This window comes from Symphodus melops (assembly GCF_947650265.1).
Source record: "Symphodus melops genome assembly, chromosome: 5".
NCBI lineage: Eukaryota > Metazoa > Chordata > Actinopteri > Labriformes > Labridae > Symphodus > Symphodus melops.
Genome location: NC_136695.1, coordinates 24,164,653 through 24,176,870, shown reverse-complemented (window position 1 = coordinate 24,176,870; position 12,218 = coordinate 24,164,653). Strand labels below are relative to the sequence as shown.

General features: G+C 43.9%; 1 protein-coding gene across 1 annotated transcript in view; it reads left to right on the top strand.

Annotated features, from left to right (window-relative positions):
- Window positions 1-1,413: 1,413 nt before the first annotated feature.
- Window positions 1,414-12,218, top strand: part of LOC306823564 (forkhead box protein O6-like) — a 31,753-nt gene continuing 20,948 nt past the window's right edge. The window contains exon 1 of the mRNA XM_079343165.1: window positions 1,414-2,835. Within this exon, the coding sequence (XP_079199291.1) occupies window positions 2,347-2,835 (489 nt within the window). The 5' untranslated portion in view covers window positions 1,414-2,346. The remainder of the gene's footprint in view (window positions 2,836-12,218) is intronic.

The following is a 12,218-nucleotide window of genomic DNA, read 5'->3' as shown; positions in this document are numbered from 1 at the left end:
CTGAGTGCACACTGTGTGGCTGTGTTGTGCAACGTTTAAGTACAGCTCCTGTCCATGCAACACTTTGCATGAAGAGGGTGGGGTTCCTGAGACAGATTCAGCCACCTTGCTTCACTGGTGCCTTTTCATGAAGGTACTCCTAAACTATGTTTGCCACTTTTATGCATTTTAAACCAAAAATACAACATCACAAATCGAATTTTCTCTAAAGAGGTTGAACAAAACAAGTCCTAAGCTCTGTAGAGTATGCCCCCCTTGTTAAGGGACAATTTATTATTCAGCTGTTGAATATTTTTTCATTCATACTTACATGCCCGTGTAGATACTGATTAGCCATGGGTGATTAAAATGTTTGCAAGGAGGAGGGACTTTCCAACTTCTAAACTTTATCAAAAAGTATAACTGCGTGAAGGGAAAAGTAGGTCTGCCTGTCAAAGTCCATAAATAAGTAATATTTTCCCGTAAACTAGCACATAACATGTGTGACTGTGTAAAAATAAGAAGGTATAACACTTTGTCGTAGAATAGTGTACATTGAGCCATTAATGTGCATTAATTAAGGCTAATAGTTGAAGCAAAATCATCTTTTTTTAAAAACAAAACCCAAAATCTATTAGTTTCTATGAGGGAAATAAATAGCCAATGGGATTCGAGCACCTGGGACAGTGTGCCCGCCCTGCTGTCAGATTTGGTGAGGGGGTGGTGGGGTTTGTGAAGGGGCGGAATACCCCTCGGTCAGAGTAGCACAATTACGCACACGGGTCTGTCCAGGGCTGTCTGCCCAGAGCAGCGAGTCCGAGGCGCTCAGACTTGGCAATGCGATTTGAGATGATAACATGCGAGTGTTGTCTCCTCACTTTGACCGAAGGCGGAGTAAAGGTGTCTTTTCTTTTTTATTCTGGCCTCTGAAAAGCCCCCTTTCACCTGCCTCCCCTCGGATTAAAATCTAGGGTTACCTAATCTCTCCAAATCTAAACTAAATCTGTCTAATCGCCACATAAAATTACACTCACTGAGTTATTGCCCGAAAATAATCAGTAGAGGTGACACCTCCTCCTGCCTGCTCACCGTGAAGTCTCCCAGGAGATCATTTGGACATTGAGCACGTTGCACGGGACAAATTATTACGCACAAAAAAAAAGGATTAGACACTATTTTTAAAAGACCACAAATCCTGTTGGAGATTATGCATGAATTTACCCACGTGTAGACTTCACATTGTCTCGTTTCAATCTGACGTGAAGGCTGGTACACAAAGCGCCCTGTGACGTTCAGGAAAAAAAATCATTATACAGACTTTTGATTAAGAATTTCTGCGTTTCCCCTTGTAGTTTATATGAGATGGCGAAGTGAGCGCGAGGGAGAGGGGGAGAGTTTAGGGTTTCGCTGTAATCATGTTCGGAGAGTATTGATTTCGCGAGCGCACTCCAATTGGCAGCATCTCCACTACAGCGCCGGCGCGTCATCCTCGGTTCACATCGACGGAACGAGTTGTAAGCAAATGAGAACATGTGTGGGATCTGAGCGAGTGGGGAAAGGCAAGGGGGATAGAAGGAAGCAATAGGAGGAGTGATAAAAGCCAGCTCTATCAACCTGACAAGTGGATACGATATTTGAATCCCGGACTATTTTTTTCTTCTTCTCCATATTTTTCAGACTAGGAATTTATCGATGTGTCACATGCGCACGCCTCTTCATTATAATTGCAGACAGTTGGGTGCTGTTCGGGCTGAATGGACTTGAATGTGCCGCTGCCAGTTTAATCCGTGCAGACTGGAAGATTTAATAATTCACGGTAATCACGCATTATCGCCTCAGTGGATGCTCTCTACACAGCATTGGTGATTTTTTCCCCCAGCTACTCTCTTTCTATTCTTCCTGTTGTCTTGTGGAGGATTTATCGACGACTGCTTTTCCAATACGCTCCTTATCTGAGATATCATCTGTTGCTGCCACTGGATTGAAATGCCCCCATGACTGGCTCAGACACGCGTTTGAGACTGGCTGACTGACTTGAGGTGATGTGGGCAGTTGAATGAGACGCATATTAATCAACATTTGATATTATATTTCAGGTAAAATGGACGAAAAATTACTATTACTTTTATTACTTCTCTTATCTCTCCACGCGAGGCTGTGATTTCGCTTTTGTTCATCATGATCCTCTTACTCTGTTGAATTGCCTCTTATTGATCCAGACTGGAAGCTTAATAGCAAAAACACAAGGCGATTTGTGACGTGAATTCCACGTGAAATATACAACAAACAGTGGGATACTGGCACCGTGGAGGTATTTTCCTCCCTTGCTGTTCCTTTTATTTATTCCATTTTTCAACTGAAGGGTAAATGTTGATGATGGAGGACGACGAACTAGATGCTCATCAGGTTGATTCGGATTTCGAGCCGCAAAGCCGGCCTCGCTCGTGCACCTGGCCGCTGCCTTGCCCGGAGGACTTCCCTGGTGGACACGAGGTCAACGGGGGTCTCCCGCTGGTCAACATCAAGGTGGAACCAGAGGACGTCCCGGCTTGCAGAGCGGGGCTCGTGGGTGGAACGCCGGTAGAGCTGAAGCATCCAGCCGGCGCCCCAGCACCCACAGGCGCGACGCACCCATGCCTGGCTGGCGCAGCGCTCGATGTGACCGGACCGCTGCGCAAAGCCAAATCCTCGCGGCGGAACGCGTGGGGAAACCAGTCCTACGCGGATCTCATTACCCGCGCCATTGAGAGCACCCCTGAAAAGAGACTCACGCTGTCACAGATATACGACTGGATGGTCCGTTATGTGCCCTATTTCAAGGATAAGGGCGACAGTAACAGCTCAGCTGGCTGGAAGGTAAGGAATTAAACGCACAGAGCAGCAATACGTTTTATTTGAGCAGTTAATCACAAAGTGTCAAGAGATAATATTGAGTATTATTCCTATTCACTAAGCCATTATGCGTTTTTCGCCCCTCGTGCCATACACATGTCACCGAGGGATTCCGTGTCTGTTACGCATGAATGGTGCCATGCGTTATCTTGTCTTAGTTCATTACTGCCGCCTGTCATTCTAATAGATCATTGATGGCAGAATGTAATAGACTGGAGTGGAGTCACTCACTGTGTGTGTAACACGACTCATGGCTCATAATGGACAGCAGCGTCTGTAGTTGTGCATGAAATCCACTCAGCACCACTGCTTACTGATTAATTTCCGCATCTGCTGTGAATAAATGTGGCTGCCAAAGAAAGAAACAAATTATTGATTTATCTCTTTTTCAAGTTTACTTATGAATCGAGCTTGAATCAGAATCAACAGACAGACACTTGTTGGAGAGCACAGGTCAGCTGTCCACAATGTAAATATTCAGAAGGGGTTTTTCACAACTGACCACAGTCGACCACAACTGCTTGTCTGGCTGAGAGCCTAGAGTAACCTCCTGGACATCTGCCCATGTTATCAGCCGCTATTCCCAGCCTCATCTTGTTTCTATTCATTATGGCCATTTGAGGACGGGAGAAGGAGCAGAGAGATTAGCAGGGGCAGAAGGGCATGTCCTCATGGTGCACCTTTGCTGAACCAGAGGCCCTAGGATTAGATGTTAAATTTGCACCTTAAGACTCCTGTCCAAGACGATGTGTGAAAAGTCAGGCTGTTTCATGTAAGTCTATTTACCCTATACACTGGAGTGGTGAATATGTCATACCTTGTTTCTTTCAAAAAGACAATAGTACAAGATTTAAAAATATCTTTCAATTGCACAGAATAAAACCACAATGACAAGACCATTAACACTTACATATTTAGAGGAAGAACTATTGATTTTGTATCACATGATTTCTGCAAATCCAGAACTATATAAGCATGTCATTCATATAGAGCACATTATTGGCATGTGTCCAACAGAACACATTTTTGACTTCATTCTGTTGTCAGGACTTGTTTTGTGCCGTTGCATAACACAAACTCTTGGAGTCGAGTCTCCTCAGTTGGCCTTGGCAATCATCACAAGCACCTGACTGACATCTTAAGCCTGTCCCATTAAACTTAACCCTGCCAAGGTGTGTCTCCAGGTAGACTTTGCTTCATTAGCTCTGCACTTGCATCAGGAGTCTCGAACCCTTAGGCCTCTTTATCTTTAGTGCCAAAGTCTCAGTCTGCTATTTGTGAAACTGCCAATTAGGAGGGGGTCAGTCGGTGGAGGCAGTCCCGGGCTATTTCAGGCCACAGTCGAGACATGGGGCCCATTCCAGGTAATGACTGGGCCGCTTACTGTCAGGAATAGGGCTGACCTGGTATTTGGTCAGGAACGGAATGGTAATGTAAACATTCAGTCAGGAGTCACATGTCTCTTAAAGGAGAAAAACATACTGTATAGCAGATGGATGTACTATACATTAAAGCAGCAGATGAAAACCCTATTATAAATGCCTACAGCAACAAACTTAAACTTGTAAATGAGCATGGCTTGTAAAATGAAAATCCTGTTTGATTGAGCTGGATTTTAAATAATGAAAAAAAAACCCTGTAGATTTCATGACCCAATTTTGATTTTCCCAATGACAAGAAGTTGAAAAGATGTTCAAAAGGGACAGTTCTTACAGTTTTTCTAATATTGCTTAAATGATTTTATCAAGGGTAGATCTAGATTCAAGCTCACGTTTACTGGTCGATAAGTTTGATGCACTTCACCTATAGTCACCAACAATTCAGCAATCCCTTACTCCGGTCAGATAAAACAACTAAATTAGGATCCAGGGTTTTTTGTCTATAGGTCGTTAGAGCTACAAGCCCAACTACATGCACTGTCATCTTTTCTCTTCTTCTGTTGGTGATATTTCAAATTACTCTGGTTTCGATGTCTCTGAGCCTTCTTGGTAACCCCACAAGCCCCATAAAGCACCGAATACTGTCAATGCTAATTTGTACAAAAAATCCAACTAGTTGAAATAACATCTTTGTCTAAACAGGATTTCACACACTGCTGCAAAATCACTGGACACATGCAGCTACAATAATCATTGCCATCACCCTTTCAATATTAGAATGAACTATTGTGGAAAAATAAACAACACAATTGTGTTCCTGACCTGTTGATGTGACCATTGTATTTTAGCGGGAAATTGGACAGACAACAAGAATTTCACCCATTTTTTCATTTAACTTTGACATTGAATCACGGTGATTACACACTGAAGATTAAGGAAAAGGGTCCATAAAACTTCTGCAATAATTTCATACATATTCAGGTTTATGCCATAAACCTTTAGGACACAAGTTTACATCACGCATACAACAGGTTCCACCCTGGTACTTGTAATTTTAAATACCATATCCAGCAATAATGTTTGACAGCAGCCATTGGAGCTGGAAAACCCTCCTTGTATCATCCAAGATGTTTTCATCTCAATCAACAATGCTATGCACGAAGTCATCATTTGATGCAAAACAGGCTGCTTTATTCTGTTATGACAGGGGAAGGAAAAAACACATAAAAGAATTGTTGGTAAGCTGCTGATGAAATAAAATGAAATTAAGTGGTATGGCTTGGCAGATTGCGTAGGAGGTGGGCTGGCGGAGGGTTGTGACTGGGGGTGGTGGTGATGTGCGGGGGATGACCGACTTAAAGCAAAGGAACCCTCTTGAGAAACTTTCTCCAACCCTGAGTATATGTGGTAGTTCGAGGTAAGGATTTTTGAAGAGCTCATTGTGTGTTGTAAATGATGCTGCTGTGGGGATCAAAAGAGATGTGATTCTGGCTTGATGACAGATTCCAGACAGGCCGTACATCGAGGTGGTACCATTAAGCTCCTATAAATACCTAATGGCCTCTGACTTCTAGGAAGGATGCCGCATTCTGAGGTCATGGCTTCTTAATCAGCTTCTTAATGAAGCGTTGTTACGTCTTATTGTGTACTTTAGAACCTGATTACACTTTCCACTGTGGTGCGAGACACTGGCACAAGGTTGCTGGCCTTTATCTTCAAGTGTCCTGCAAATAAGCTCATCCTACAAAGCAAGTCACAGGAAGCTGGACTTGAATCAGTGACACATTTTGAAGCACCATGTGGTTCTTTTTTTTTTTTTTTTTTACGTCTTTGTTGTAAAATATCTCAGTGCCACGAATGAAGGAATCCTGAGTCTGTGCATGAGAGAAGCACATGTCAATTGCAACTAAGTGTCAGGGTTGGTGGTGCTCTGTGTGTGTTTCTATGTGTCTTTGTGGGGCCCTAATGCAGGGGGAGGGGCTGTCTACTTCTATAGGCATGTGTGTTTGGGCCTGCTCATTGGCCTGACAGCATGTCACTGCAGAGAATGGTGCGTAGTCTTGCTCTAGACTTCATAATGCCTCTAATGGTGGGGTTTAAAGGGAACTTGGTGTTGGGATTGCCCTGTAGGCGCCCTCAAGTTTATTAACTTCAAGGGGGTTAGATGAGGCTGTTGTTACACATGCGTGAGGTTTTGGAGTATATTATGTCAGCATGGGATGCAAAAATACAAAATATGCCCACTCTTTCAGTATATTACGCATAGAATTACTGAAATGTGCAATAAATGCCTTTATAATATTGTCCCATTATATTGTGTAGATGCATGCAAATGCTACTTAGCTGCAGGTATGTGGTGTTTCTGCGTGCTTCAATGCTTCAATGGACAACACATAGTTGTTCCTCTATAATCTTACAATTCAGGGCTTTTTCCAGTACTGGGGGCGGTCCGAGGCCAGGGGATTTTGCAGCAAGTTGGCAAGGGTGCCAGGGAATCACTCAGACACTTTAATCCAAAGCAACCAGACTGTTATTTATAAAGTGTCTTTACATAGTGGTCTGCACCGGGCCAGCAGGGCAAAGGGTCGAGGGGCTTACTTCATTGGCAACAAACCAGGGAGATGGAGCAAAATAAATGTGTGAGGAGCCTTAAAAACAACAGCATGTTACAAAATAGAAAGAAGAGATGTGGGCGGGCAAGCCTTGTCCTCACATTTTTATAACAGTGGTGGATCATATCGCTTTATCTATTTGATTTATAGGTAAAGATCAAACAGATTCTCTGAATTCTGTCTCCATGCTTTGGTTCCTGTCGCTGCAGAAGTGAGACACTTGTCAGATATTGGGGATATGAATGTCAAATGTGCAGCAGAGAGTGTATTTGACAGAAGCTTAACATGAAGTGAAGAGACTTGAAACATTCCGAGTGTGTAGAGTAGCTTGAGTGTATGTGTATGTAGGAATGCTTGTGTCGCTTGATGATGGCTGGGGAGTCTGAAGAGACTGGAAACCATCCTAGACTTCAGCTGATTCATATTTTATCCTCCGCCTTGGCTCAGGGGAGCAGAGTAATTTGAGAGTGCGACACACACACACACACACACACACACACGCACACACTTACACACTCAGAAAATGAGAGCATATGATGCATGCTGGACAGATTTACGGTGTAGGATTATGAGCACCTTACATCTCCCCTTGGCTTGTGCAGCCGGAGCCAGGTTGGGTTCAGGCAGTATATTGAGGTTGAGTCTGGTGTGTGGTGCCAAGAAGACCGCTCTCGCTGCCTTTCCCCCTGCAGCCTTCAGGCAGCCGTGGCAGTTCATTTCTCTCAGAAAATGATTAATGTACATGCAAATTACCAAAGCATGGGCATGCATTCAAATACGGGAGACAGCAATCAGGAGACAGTAATATGAAAAACAATATAATTCTGCCTTTGATATTACTCTGCTTTCTTTTATCACTCCATCTTGAAGACACCAATGTTATCACATCTTTAATCTCGCAGCTTTTCTCTTTATACGCTCCATCCATCTATAAGACATTCTATACATTTTTTCTGTCTCTGTGGTTTCAAGGGCCAATTGAGGTGAAGAGTCTTTCTATGGCGTCAGGATTTTGAGCTTTAGCACTCTCCTGCCAGTGATCCAGACCGCCTTAAGCAGCGTGCCTCCTCTTATCTAAGAGAAATCTCATATCTCACATTATCTCTGAGATAATAGGATACCGATGCTGGATTTTCCCCAGCTCAACTCCTCTCAGCTACTTGGTCTTTTGGTGCAGAATACAAGGGGGAATGAGACCGTCAAGTTCCCAATTCGACAGGGTTGAACTAATTTGGATGTTCTTCTCAGCTGAACTGAACTTACCAAGCGTATTACCCATGGTTCTGCTATTTTATTCGACTTTTCACAGCAGTTTGGTGACATTTCTCAGAATATTAAATCCTCCTTTCAGTTCCTAAACTGAAGAAGCATAGTGAAGCATGGGGAAATTACCATTCTTTTCCCAGTGCACTTTTTTTTAGGGTGATGCTTCCCCCTCTGGCTCATGCATACTAACACACATATACACAAGACACAACACTCTTTTGCCTCCTCAAACCACCCATGGAGGAACACTCTGTTCTTGGGTGGGGTGAACCAAGTTTAGTGTAGAGGAGGGGGCTGACCTAGAAGCGGAAGCAACTTTCCATGGTGCTGTTTTTGCTGTCCAATTTGTTTTGAAACCATCCTGACTGGCGCCGATTGGCTCGCGCAGAAGGCGTGGCTCTGTTTTGTAAGTGACTGCTTTTTTTTTGTTGCTTTTTTTGGGGAGGGCGAAACGGTTCACAGCTTCAGGGACAGAACTTGATGTGTGTTTCCCTCAGAGGCTGTTTTCCATGTCATGGATATTCGATAAAGGGAGTTTTGCACCAATGCTGGGTGATCAGATCAGAACACATCACATATTTTAAGAGATGCTGGATTCACACTGAGCTCCAGGCATAAAACCACAACACCCACGTTTCAATAACAAGGGGGTAAAAGTTGCCCTCTGGCCAAATTTGCTCCAAGGGACTAAACAAGTGATTCTGATTCTGCTCATCAGTGACTTTAAGTTCTTCTAATAAAATGCTTTTTCCCCCTTATATTCTGCTTTTAAGTGTTTCACTACTAGAATACATTTTTCATTCACAAGCATTAATACTTTCCAAAATGACTAATAGGCAATAAATGAGTCATCATCTAATAGCCAGCCTACATCTTAGAAATGAAATAGCTCAGTACGCTGTTTTGTCAATGTATTGCAGCTGAGAAAATGCCCTATTTTATTACTCATGCTTGATTTGTAAAGGAAACTGAATGAACAGATTCAACACATCTAAAAGGGTCATTTAGATGGGTAAGGTAGTTGTCATTTTCCAAGTTCATGTCAGTCTTATTTTAAAGCAGCTTGTGCTCATATAGAGAGGAGTCTGTCAGTTTCGATCGGATGAAGTTATTTTGTCCTGCAGAAATGTTGTTTGCATCATCAATGTTGTAAATGGCCGAAGATATTCACTTCAGCAAGCAGCGTGTGAATAAAATGTGTCGGCCCTTGTGGTGCACATTTTTTTTTGTTGTTGTTGTGGCAGCATGCTTGTTGCTCATCTGTGTCAATGTGCAGAATGTGTGATTGTTGTATGCGTGTGTGTGTGTGTGCCTGTGTTTCTCTCTTTTTTCCCCCCCCCAGTATCGGTCTGTGTGGATGCGTGCGTGCATGTGTGTGCGCGTGTGCATGTGGGTGTGTTAGGAGGGGTTGATGGGCTCAGTGGGAGCCCAGGTCCCGGGGGAACAGCTCTCGTTAATAATTCAGACGAGGCTCATTATCAAGGCAGTGCAGATTTCTCCCTGATTCCACCTTAATTGCAGGCAGGCTGCTCCACTCAGGCAGGCGGTAGTCACGCTGGGTCGACTCTCTCTGTCTTTTCCCCCTCCACTACAGGGCCTGCTCGGCTCTTTTCTGCTCCGTCTCCAGTACTCACCCCATCACAGCGAGACAGCCTCAGGCTAACCTATGCAGTATTAGGAGTACACCTTAATAGCTGTAACATACTGTACTATGAACGTGCTATTTATTTGTACTTAAAGATATGGCTCATATATTCGTGATTGGAAACAGACCGTGCACTGTTTGGGCATTGCTCTGGAATGTTTTGTTTTGTTGGCCAACAAAGACGCAATCTGCGGGATGCTGTGGTAGAGCTAAAACAAAAAGTGGATTAATTGTAGCACTGAAAAATGTTTCATCAATCATTTTAATGATCGATTCATGAGTTCAGTCAGAGATGAATGCAAAACATTTGCAACAGCTCAGATGAGCAGTTTCCTTGTTGTTGTTTGTTTTGTATTAATAATTAATTGACGATTTTTCATTTTTGGACTTCTGGTTGGACAAAATAGCTACTGTGAGACGCCATCTTTACATTTTGCGGAAGTTTTCAGGGACAATGACTCATTAAATATTCAAAAACTAACCTCATTTGACAAGGATAAGCGTTCCTTATTGTGTAGGTTATGATCAGATCCATCTGCAACATTAACCGTATAATGCCCTCTGATGATGCACCCTACACAAAGCCTAATGTGTTTTGTTTTGGTTATGTGCCTCGTGAATTATTATAATGGCGGGTTTATCCTTGAAATAGCCTATAGCATATTATCATACTGATGACACCCTACAGCGTGTGTTACCATGATTGATATGAGGCTACAATAATACTCCTCTTCATGACCATCTATAGGCTTATGTAATGCATCTTGTCCTGATTATTTACACTGACTGATGGGTTTCCTTTCAGTCCATTCAGTGGAGCCCCACCAAGAGAGCAACATAATGGGCCTGATCTTGTCATACATGTATATGAATATTTCAAATCAAGTCATTGTTACTAGATGGGGGCTTTAGATAAACAACACAGATGCTTCTTCCTCTTTTGCTCCCGTTGGAAGATGAAGTACGCTCTAAGCTGTATTTCTCTCCCGGCCACAAAGCTGACTTCCCACAAATCATGGTGCCCATATTTCCTAATTCAATTTTTCTCTTCGTCGGATATCTCTTCCTGTATGCAAGGGGATTGATGGCCCTGTGCATGTGTGTAAATGTGTGTTTATGTGCACGCATATTGCCATTGCTGTCCCTGAGAAATAGAGATGATGTACACCAAGCTAAACGGTGTATCTCACAAGTGCTCCATCTACGGACCCGTTCCCGGCAGCCACGTGCAGGGTCCCCTCCCTCCTCTTCCCCTGTCCATCAACCTCTTCTCATGAGCCAAAGGGATTGTGGGAGGGGGAAAAGTGAAGCGTGTAAGGGCCGTCGATCAGTTTACCTGAGCTTAGCGGCTCTGGCGAGTGATGGAGGGAGCTGCCTCACAAAAGGGAAATGTAGTTAAAGTTGACTGATTGGGGCAGGTGGATAGAAAAAAAAAGAGGACAGCAGGTAGAAGGAGCAACGCAAGAGTTATGTTTAAGGAAGATCCTTGTTATGCTAATGGCTAGTGGATATATTTCACCCACAGCTGATGGATGCATTTGTGGAGGTCACCTCAGGTAGTGGCTGGTCAGGCAATCCTGCAGAACTGTCCTATCTGCACACCAGAGCTAAAAAGAGGAAACTGACCTTGGAGGGAAACCTCCTTTGCATGTGTGGTTTTGCCTGGATGTGTACATTTGTATACGTGTAAAATGAGCCATGTGTGAGTAAATCAGTGTGGGAGCCAGCATATGTGTGGGGAGGTTATACAGGATCGGGGCGAGGTTTTTCGGGTTGGGAGGTGACTGTGAGACCAGCTGGGATTGAAGGGGGGGAAGGGGTCTGTTTTTGAGCGTTTGATGGGAGGTATATGATTGTACGGGTGGAGGGGGGGGGGGATTCTTCCCTCCCCAACTGGATTTGTATGTCACTGGCATGAATCTGGGTCAGGACACTGGGTCTGGCGTTTAGTATGCTGACCGTGTGAGGTCTGAACTCTGAGTCTGCTCATAGCCCTGAATGAACCCAGCACGTCTGCCTCGCTCTGTCTTCTCTCCCCCGTTTTCTCTTCGTCCTTTTTTCATCTCTATCTCCCCCTTTCTCTTGGTGCCGGGAGCTTTCTTTTCTATCCCCTTCTCTGTCTATTTGCCTATTTGCCTTTTTTTTTTTTTTTTCCTTCCGTACCCCGGGCATTTTTTTCATACCCTTTTTTCTCGTGCTCTCTTTCTCACTGTCAGTCACTCACGGCCTCTTCGTCACTTGTTCTATTTCACACTCGCAGTCCTCCCCACAAAGTAGCCCTTTTTATCACTCATTTCCCTCTTCCCTCGCTCATTTCTCCTGCTCCTTTCATGTGCTTTTGAAATCCCCTTTTCATCTTTAGCTCTCTCTTTCTCTCTCGTCTGCTCTCTCCCTCGCGCACACACACACACACACACACGCACACACACACACACACACACACAC